General features: G+C 42.5%; 1 protein-coding gene across 1 annotated transcript in view; it reads left to right on the top strand.

The window, feature by feature from the left end:
- Window positions 1-5,180: 5,180 nt before the first annotated feature.
- Window positions 5,181-10,719, top strand: part of bmper (BMP binding endothelial regulator) — a 40,191-nt gene continuing 34,652 nt past the window's right edge. Inside the window, exon 1 of the mRNA XM_062423177.1 lies at window positions 5,181-5,286. Within this exon, the coding sequence (XP_062279161.1) occupies window positions 5,181-5,286 (106 nt within the window). The remainder of the gene's footprint in view (window positions 5,287-10,719) is intronic.

Raw genomic sequence — 10,719 nt, 5'->3', positions numbered from 1 at the left:
CGGCTGCAGGGGGCTTTAACCTCGGGGCCGGGGACCCCACCTCACGTCTACTGGTAGTCTGAAGGGGAAAGGAGGAGCGCTCCGAAAAATCCTCTGAGGGCATCGTTCACTTCAGATCATCACAGTCGGCTAGTTCCACCTGCTCTCCTGATTTAAAGAAATCATTTCCTTTCTGTTAGCTGCTCACTGACATTTCCCTAGTGTGTGAGTGTGTGTGTGTGTGTGTGTGTGTGTGTGTGTGTGTGTGTGTGTGTGTGTGTGTTTACCTTCTGTGTGTGTGTGTGTGTGTGTGTGTGTGTGTGTGTGTGCATGTTTCAGTGTGTGTGTTTCAGTGTGTGTGTGTGTGCTTGTTTCAGTGTGTGTGTGTGTGTGTGTGTGTGTGTGTATGTGTGTACCTGCTGTGTGTGTGTGTGTGTCTGCGTGTGCGTCTGTGTTTTAGTGTGTGTGTGTGTGTGTGTGTGTACCTGCTGTGTGTGTGTGTGTGTTTCAGTGTGTGTGTGTGTGTTTCAGTGTGTGTGTGTGTGTGTGTGTGTGTGTGTACCAGCTGTGTGTGTGTGTGTATGTGTGTGTGTACCTTTTGTGTGTGTTTGTCTGCGTGTGTGTGTTTCAGTGTGTGTGTGTGTGTGTGCGTGTTTCAGTGTGTGTGTTTGTGTTTGTGTGTGTATGTACCTGCTGTGTGTTAGTGTTTCAGTGTGTGTGTGTGTGTGTGTACCTGCTGTGTGTGTGTGTGTGTGTGTGTGTGCGTGTGTGTTTGCGTGTGTGTGTGCGTGTGTGTGTGTACCTGCTCTGTGTGTGTGTTTGTGTGTGTGTGTGTGTGTGTGTGTGTGTGTGTGTGTGTGTGTGTGTGTGTGTGTGTGTGTGTGTGTGTGTGGTGGTTAAAAGAAACACAATCTAAAACATCGAACAAGGATAATTCCTACTGTTGCAGTCTGGGAGCATGTCAGTGTGGTGCTTTGAGGTCTTCAGAGCAGTTTTTTTAAACCAGCTGGACTTTGCTGCTCTCGTATTATCTCTGAGTGGTTTCGGGAAAAACTTGCAAAATCTCTCAAGTTCTCGTGTTGAAATTCGTTATATATTTGGGTGAAATATGAGATCTGAATGAAGCCTTTTTCCGCTTGTTTTCTCGCTCGACGTTGCTCAACCGAACGCTTAATGTAAATATAGCTTCATCTTGGCTTGAAATCCTCCTCTACCTCTTCCTCTTCCTCCTCCTCATCTTTCATCACCTCCTCACCCATGTTGTCTTGTGGTATCGCTGCTTGAATTCAAGAAGAAAAACTCAGGATTTGGTTTGGTCCTCCAAGCTTAGCTGCTCTCCTTCCAGTTAGTATTTAAAATTAGAGGAAATCTACTTTTCATAAGTGAAAAAAAACTCTCTTTTTAACCTTCATATAATCCATAATCCAAAAAAAGCTGCTTTTTATCAGACTAATCCAAATATTTTATTAGGAAATTTGCTTCGAGCAGATTTGGTGAAAAGACTTAAACATGTAATATTTGCTCTGTGGTTGAATGAGAGGAGTTCAGTGTCTTAAAACAAATGCTTTCAGTCTCCACAGGTCTCTTTAGATTAAATAAGTTAACTGTAACTTTTAAGTTTATTATTTCAGATTAACACAAAAGTAGGAAAACATGTTAATTAAACCTGTATTTTTTTACCATTTAGTCAGATAAATACATGTAAATATACATTTCCTGTGTTCTTTTTAAAGGTTTCAGGCTTATCATGATGTCAAATCTGACCAAAACTTTACATTTACTGATGTTTTTTTCTGTTCTGTGACTTTAATCAGAACCCAGCAGCAGATTTTAGATGTGTGAGGTTTATCGTTTAACATCTACTTTGAAGAGGTGTCGGTGCAAACATGCAAAAAAATGTCAAAAACTTTAAAATGAATCTAATTTGAGCTTTATCAAGTTCTAATTAATTTCTAAATCATCCTGTTTTCATTCTGAAAGCTGCAGCAGAGATGTTATGTTTCTTAATTTGAGTGTTATCATCTCAGCAGCAACACGTAGGCTCCTGTGAAGTGTGTGTGTGTGTGTGTGTGTGTGTGTGTGTGTGTGTGTGTGTGTGTGTGTGTGTGTGTGTGTGTGTGTGTGTGTGTGTGTGTGTGTGTGTGTGTGCGTGCGGTCAGGCCAGGTCATCTTTCTTACCTCTCTTTGTTGCCATCTAGTGGCTAATATTACAAAAATTCAGCCTCTCACTCACACTGATAAACTCTTTACATCTAACAAACACGCTCCTCTTCTTACATGCTTTATGTTTAACACACACTATATTTTTCCCACACTCACACATAAACACACACACACACACCTGGGCTGAGCGTGGCTGGTGTGTGTTTCCAGCAGCAGCAGCAGCAGCAGAGATCGAGCGGTGGCTGACGCTCACTTAAAAGCTGCTGGGTGGGTCCTAATTATTTCTTTGAAGACTCGCTTTTCCTCCCCGTCTGAGCTTCTGACGAGCTCCACTTTAAAGAGCCAACAAGGCCAGACACAAACACACACACACACACACACACACACACACACACACACACACACACACACACACACACACACACTGTCATGCAGCCCGCCTCATCTGTCACATAAGACTTTAATGTCGACTCCAGACTGCTGATTTATGAGAACATAATGCTAAAATGAAGAGCAGTTTATTCGGTGGAGGAGCACGTTGAGTTTGACAACATGTTTTTTTTTAAAGCATTTGCACGACACAGAGATGCAAAATAAACACATGTTACATCCACAACTGCAACATTTAAGGTTGTTTTGTGTCAAGAAAAACTCCAATTAAAAGATTTTCTCGTAGTTTCTGGTAGTAATTTAGATACGAAATGGAAAAAACACACATTGTTCTTTGTTGAATGAAGAAACAATTACAGTAAATTGTACCTCAGCTCACTGTGGGACCTGTTAGTGTCTCTGTGAGGTTTCCTGGGACTCATTTTGGCAAACATTGACCTCTTACTCTTTCAAGAGTCCCAAATAGATCCTAGACTGCTCTATAAAACAAGAAGGACTCATTTATTTTGCACAGCAGTGAGGGAATAAATGATAAACGTAATGCATGAATATTCCATACAGAAAAGCCCCATTAGCATAAAGTTATGATTTAAAAACCTGCTGCTAAAGATTATACATTAGCAGATAAAGTAGAAGCAGCCAAAAGTATATGGACACACACATTGTGTCAAAAAGCAGCTTCCACTTCTCTGGTTTCAAGCTTTTCTTGGAAATGTCGGATCCTGGCTGCAGAGATTTGCTCCCACAGATCCAACACTGATGTTTGGGAGATAAGATCTGACTCTCAGTTCATCTCAGAGCTGTTTAAGGTTGTCGAGGTCAGGACTCTGTGCAGACCACTCATAGTTCCTCTCCACGTCAAAGCGAGGAGAGTGTTTCTTTGTGACGCTTCTACTTCATGCCCGAAACAGGAAACAAACGTCCAAAAAAATCAAAGTTGAAAAGAAAGAGCGCTTGTTGTTTACTCTGTAGTGTTTAGATTTCTATTAACTGGAAGCTATGAGGAAATAAGTGCACTGAAGTATGAAGAAGTGTCCACAAATATTGCCATCTAATGTAAATAATGTGTTTAGTTTATGCTTGAAAAAGTAATAAATAAACTGTTTTGCAGAGTCTAAAATCTAATTAAAAAAGTAAATGTTTTACATAAAAACATCATATTTCTTCATGACAGTCAGGTCTATGTTCTCCTGCCAGCTGTGCCACAGTGAGGAGAGTTTGAATGAAGGCATTTGGATTTTTTTTTTAGGGCATGCATTAAAAACATCTCATTTACTACACTTTGCAACTTTTTTTATTAATTAAAAATATTTTATAAACTTGACTTCTGTTTGTCCTCTTTTGCAGGATTGCAGGAGAAGCACGTGGTGCACTTGACTCCAGTTCTCCCTTCTTCTTCTTCTTCTTCTTTTTTTTTTTCCTTAAATATTTTTTCTTCTTCCTCTAAACCACTTAAAATGACAGCACGGAGACATGAAGCACATTTAGCTCCCCTGGCTTGTTGGCAATGAAACTGGATCCCAAAGCAGGAGGTTGATCTCTCTCTCTCTCTCTCTCTCTCTCTCTCTCTCTCTCTCTCTCTCTCTCTCTCTCTCTCTCTCTCTCTCTCTCTCTCTCTCGCGTGCACACACACACACACACACACGTCGGAGCTTTACAGTACACAAAGGTATAGACAGAAAGGGGCAGGGAGAAGACTGTGATGATTAAAAAACTTAAAATAACAAGTTGAAGTCTGGAGGAGGAAGAGGAGGAAGGAGGAGGGGGAGGAAGGAGGAGGAAGAAGTCTGCAGGAGATCTGCCGGAGGAGAGGACCGGAGAGGGTCTGAAGAAGGAGGTTTTGGAAAGGTCTGGAGGCAGGAGGAGGTCCCGGCTTTAACAGAGGAGGCAGGACTTTCTGGCTCCGTGGTGCGCTCCGACACGAGAGGTCCGCTTTAATACGAGAGGAGGAGGAGGAGAGGAAGGTCGGCTCTTTACGCTGCTCAGAGAGAGAGAGAGAAAGAGTGAGTGAGTGTGTGAGAGAGAGAGAGAGAGAAAGAGTGAGTGAGTGTGTGAGAGAGAGAGAGAGAGAGCGATCCACTCCTCCCGGACAGTCGGCATCGAGCATCCATGTGCCAAACGGACTTTTGGAGTCGGAGCGCAGATTGAGAAGAGTCTTCTCCTGGAAACAAAAAAAAAACAAAACAACAAAAAAAAAACCTTCACTGACTGACTTGTCGACAGGAAGTCAGATCTGTTTTAAAGCGCTCCAGCTGTTATAAATCAGCTGTGTATTTTTATCTGCGCTTAAATCACCTCAGGCACTTTTGGTTTTTGGACTCTCCTGAACTTGTCCTCCGCTCCTCTCAGGATCCCCAAACACACACACACACACACACGCATACACACGCAGACGCACATGCGGGGATTTTGATTCATGCTTTTCTTTCTAAATGTGTGTGTTAATTTCACCACGGACTTCTGTTTTCTGCAAACGGACAAGCTGAGGACGTTTTTCTTTTTTTCTTTTTTTGCATCTCCGAGCTGGAATAAAGAGCACGAGCGACGCTGAACGTGGATCTCCATTTCCCCTCCTTTTGGATTGATTTTCTTAATTTATTGTCACCAAAACTCTTTTTCTTTTTAACCATATCTTTCTCATCGAAGCGATGTTGCTCCGCTGCTTGAACCCTCCCTCCTGGTCCACCTGTAGGCTTCTCTTCTGGTTTTTGTTGCTGCTCCAAACGCCCCGGTCCTCCTCTCCGCTAATTACAGGTAGGATTAAAGGGATTGTATGGCTTCATAATAACACATCATAACACCCACCGTGCGTAAAAATCTAAAACCCCCCCTCCAAAAAAAACAAAACCGCCTAGTTATTTAGTCTCCTCGCTCTTTCCTCTGCTTGGGGAGCGCACCATATCAAAGTCAAACCACTTCTAATGTGTGTGAGCAGCAGTAATGATCGGTCACCTCCACTTTGGTGCAACAATATGTAGAAAAAACGACTTTTGCATCACAGACTGTCTTAATTTATGCTTTTACCACACAGTAGATATGGTTAAAACACATCCTGCAAAAGGGAAAACATCTGTATTTGTGAGTTATTTCTTTGTGGATTTTCCTGCAGAAACCTTTGGAACATTTTTTTTGGATGACATTTATTAAAAAAACATCAATTCTAGTTTAGACAGTGTGACCCAGGGTTATGCTCTCTCTCTCTCTCTCTCTCTCTCTGTCTCTCTCAGTCCGCTTCTTCCACAGTATAGAAGATCAACTCTTGCACGCTACTTATTTGCAGAAGTAGTTTTTTTTCATGTACTATACATGAAACACTTGAAAAATCGTGCAAGGATTTTAGTTTTAAAGAGGTAAAGCCTGCGTGAAATTATGATCTTTACTCAAATTGCTATTTGTGTCACTAGAAGTTATAATTAACCCACTTTTTTTTAAAGTTAGAAGCAGGCTGTTAACTGTAAATCACTTTCCTTAATCAGCTCTAATTTAACAGCTTCTTCTAACAGGCCTCCCTCTCTTTCTCTTTCTGTTCTCTCCTCTCTCTCTCTAAACGTGCTCTCTAACTCTATCTGGCCCTCTCCCCTTCTTCAAAGCCGCCTGACAGCCGCATTGCATCATAGGATATCGTTTGTTTGCCCTGCAGCGCCTTTGAGAAATGAGAATAATTGAAACGGTAGAGAGAGAAAAAAGGTGGATGTGTAGTGCGCAGGCTGGGCTCAGTGCAGCCGGCACACATGCGTCTTATCGCTGGGTAAACAGCAGCGCGAGGGACGAGACTCCCGCTGCTGACCTGCTTTTTACCGACTTGACCTGCCCTTTAAGGAAAGGGCAGAAGATTACATACATTTGATTATGGTTATTTATTTGGTTTCGGTGGCTACAGGGGTCGTTGAAGGGTGGTGGGGTGGTCTCCATGACTACAGCCCCTTGTATTTCATGATAATTTGATTAGAAGAGAAAAAAAAGGAGAACATGTTTGATAAAGCTGATTCGGAGCAGAGGTTTCACATTCTCCTCAGCTGTAAACATGAATGCGGACCTCCACATGACAGGAAAAGTCATAAATGGCTTTTATGCACATCCGCTCTCCGGCACTGATAAGAATAATTTCTCATGTTAAAGGGTCCCCCCCCCCCCCTCTCTCTCTTCTCTCTCTTTACTGCTATCTACTGTCCTGGAGCAAACACGGAAAGATGGGAATCAGATGGGAATTCTGGGGGATCAAACCTGTACCAGATGGGTCTCTGTGGACAAACATGTGTATCTGTTTGACATGAAACAGCGTAGAGAACCGTCTGAGAACCAGCTCTGTATCAGCTGAGGAAGGCTGCACCACCCTTGATCCGCAGCAGATCAGATTCCTCCACCTGGCATCCCAAATATGCACTGTATCATCTGTCTATTGTCTGCTGGAGCACAGAGCGGAGGGTTCGGGGCTGTTTGAGGTCTTATAGTCCTGCTGCGGTTGGATGTGTCACTGCAGCAGGTGGAGCAAGGCGGGGGAACAGAGGTTGTGACGCTGGGCTTCAGGGTTGTGTGTGCATGGTTTTACTTCAGGACACTTGTTGCTCATCTTTTCCTTTCTCCACTTCCACCACAGTCTGGGGGTTTGCATGGTTGGATGACAGCTGCCAATCAAATGTGAACCCTCTGATCTCTTATCCACTCTATTTAAAGCTATATTTTAGAGTTTTATTCAAGAACTGAGATGCAAAAAAGTTGACTTTCGGCTCCCAGAAAACATGTTTGTACTTTATAAGAGATTCTTTAAGAGTCTGAGGTCTGCGGAGTCAGCTGTTTTCATCTAAATTCACTCTTAACTCTTCTCCAGGACACTTTTTTTTTTCTCATTCACCAAATGTTTTCAGCTGTTTTGCCTTCATCAGGATGGTGCCTGAGTTTGTTTCCCATTCTCTTACATCAGCTACAGTCCATGTCATGTGACTAACATACACATAGATCTTACTATTATAGATATAGAAAACAATATTAGCAACAAATTGTGATATTTAAGCTACTTCCAGTGGAAATATAACCAACTTTTCCAAAATAATCACATTTTCTTTCGCTTTAAATCTCCATTTGCCAACAAAAAAGCTGCAAATCTACACTTTCAACCTCATTTTTTATGAAGTTATTTCTCATAAACACATTATCCTCCATCTATTAATATATATTGATAACCACATTTCAAAGCACATCTTTAAAACACTCCCATCCTTTAACTAAAAAAACTTCTGTTAGTTGAAAAACGGGGGGATTCAAATCTAATCCCTCATTTAACCAGTTTGGGTTTAAAGTGCCCAATTTACAGATCCACACACAGTGCCTCAGGTTTTCCAGGTATCGGACCCCGATCACAGACAAACTCTGTGAACTCTCACATAAATACCAACAGACTTCTGACCTGCGACTAAACCGAGGTCACACGTTCGAGTCCTCCTCTGTCGCCCTTGAACCTCGACCACTTTTTAATTACTTCATCATCTTGCATCGTCATTACCAAACTGCTTTTAAACTGATAGCTGCTGGTGATATAGCTGCACCACTTCTGTGTTCATTGTTTAAACACAGACAGATAAGAAAAGAAACAGTCGGTGATGTATAGATAAGAAATAAAGAAACATGTTTAACTAGAAACTAAACTAAAACCATGACCACTAAATAAGGTACTTTGTCAGACGGAGGATGAGGCCTTAGAGACCTCACCCCCTTCACCCCCGCTCCTTCCCCTCCGTCTCTCACTCACCCCCCCCCCCCCCCCCCCCCCCCCCCCCCACACACACACACACACACCACTTACAGCCCTGCCAGTTTAATTACGCTCGAAGGTTGTAAATTTTACAGTGGTGGTGGAGTCGGCAGGGTTTGTCTGCTCTGCCCCCGAATCCACAGGCTGGGAGTTTGGAGAGAAAGAGAGAGACACACAAACACAGACGGCACGACTAGCCGACCGCTGCAAGGATCTATTGTTGTAAAAAAAAAAAAAAAAAAAAATTAGAGTCTAAGTTAGTTTAGCTCCCAGATCCCAAACTTTGTTAAGATCTTTTAACCTTCGTGTCGTCCTCCCGGGTCAAATTGACCTCGTCTGTTTTGACTGTTCCTTCTTTCCTCCCTTCCTTCCTTCCGTCTGTCCTTCCTCCCTCCTTCCTTCTCTTTGTTTCCTTCCTCTCTCTTTCCTCCCTTCCTTCTTTCCTTCCTTCCTCCTTCTTTCATTCCCTCCTTCCTTCCTTCCTTCCTGCCTTTCCTTCCTCCCTTCCTCCTTCTCTCTTTCTTTCCTCCCCCCACCTTCCTCCCTTCCTTCTTTCCTTCCTTCCTCCCTTCCTCTTTTCCTTTCTCCCTCCTACCTCCCTTCCTTCTTTCCTTCCCTCCTTCCTTCCTCCCTCCTTTCCTTCTGTCTTCCTTCCTCCCTTCCTCCTTTCCTTCTTCCTTCCTTTCTTCCTTCCTCACTCCTTTCCTTCCTTCTTCCTCCATTCCTTCCTTCTTCCTCCCTTCCACCCGTCCTTCCTTCTTCCTCCCTTCCTTCCTTGACTCAAGGACAACAGGAGGGTTAAAGTAGGTGACAGTGTTTGAGGGACTTTCAGCTTCAAATAGACATCAGCTGACGTTACACTATGCTAAAGCTTTCCATTCTCACTCAGCACTCAGCACATATGCAGGTTACAAAGATAACAGCGACAGATTTATAGCTCCGCCGCTTCTTCATTTCATGGAGCGGGATAAACAAAATCAATCCAACGTCTGACATAACATTCATTTCCCCCCACTGGCCCACTTGGATTAGTAGATCAGAGATTTTACTGGACTTCACTGCCAAAAAAAATGAAAATAACTCATCTTTTTATCTGTAATTTTGATGATTTATTTTATTGTGTACGTACAGCAGTGAGGCTTCCTTCAGATTTGGTTGTTCTCCTTTAATTATGGGTATGTAATGTTGACATATTACACAAATATGCTCAGTATAAAATGAGACACATGTTGGATCAGTACATCTATAAGCTAAATGTAGGTTTCTCCATTAGTGTGAAGCCAAGTCAGAGTATGGAAAACACATCGAGAAGAGTAATGACATTTCAGCAAGTATGGATGACTTGCTGAGCTGAGACGATGCTGAGAGATCTGCAGAAATATACTCAGTAAGATAGAAAAGTGAGAGGAAGAACATAACGGTATTTGTTTATGTGTGCATGTCAATACTCCGAGTTCCTTCGTAACCTTGTATGTTTCCTTTCGTGGACATTTTTTCCGATGCTAGGGCGAGAAAGACTGTGTTTAAAAGGACTTTAAGATCATCGGGACATCGGTTTTGTCAGATGCAGACATCAATGAAACTTTATTTTGTATAGCTTCTTACAGGTTAGAGCAATTCAAAGTGCTTTTTGACTAACAAACTGATAATGAGAGCAGGAGTGATAATTTAAGACTAAAGCTCCTTTTACACATGCAGTCTGTCCCTGAGATGTTCAGGAACGTGTCGCGCCTCAAGACCTGGAAACATTTCTGGGAAAATGCTGGTACGGCTGCGTTGTGAAAGAAAGCATGAATGCTGCAGGGTTTACGTCCAACTGACAAAAGACACTTTTACATGGAGCGAGTGAACCGATCACAAGACTTGACATGTGAGATGTGCTGCAAGTCAGACTGTGCTTGGTTTTAACTTCAAACGCGGCCTAGTTTGAAATATTAATCTGAGTTTTGTGACCTTTATGGCGGTTAGCATCCATAAATGTTGCATTACCACCACCTGCTGGTGACTGTCTTTTGCCCCGTCTGTTCCAGCGTTGCTACGTTATGTGTGAAAAGGTGCAAGATGTTCCTGAATGTGTGGAAAGGGAAAATCACTAGCGATGCAAGAAAGGTTATTCCAGTAATTCATGTGTGAAAGAGGCTTATTTATGCTAACGTTAGCCTGATAGCATCCAGGACCAACGTCCACACAGAGCAGAAATACAACACAGTGGATTTACTCGTTGTATTGACTGAGGGTAACAATTATATCGTTATTAAAAAAACAGCATTGCAGAACCAATCCAAATTTAAAAATCTCCAGACGATCAGTAGACGAAAATCTCCCATCGTTTTGTATCTCCAGTCTAGCTAACTGTATATGAAGTAGTGTAAACTAGCTCCACCTCCAGCAGCTACAACAGTAACATGCTGCTCTAACACTGATGCTTCACTATTAAT

The sequence above is a fragment of the Scomber scombrus genome, chromosome 7 (genome assembly GCF_963691925.1).
Source record: "Scomber scombrus chromosome 7, fScoSco1.1, whole genome shotgun sequence".
Classification (NCBI taxonomy): Eukaryota; Metazoa; Chordata; class Actinopteri; order Scombriformes; family Scombridae; genus Scomber; species Scomber scombrus.
Note: the sequence above shows the minus strand (reverse complement) of the source record. Positions and strands in the feature narration are given on the sequence as shown.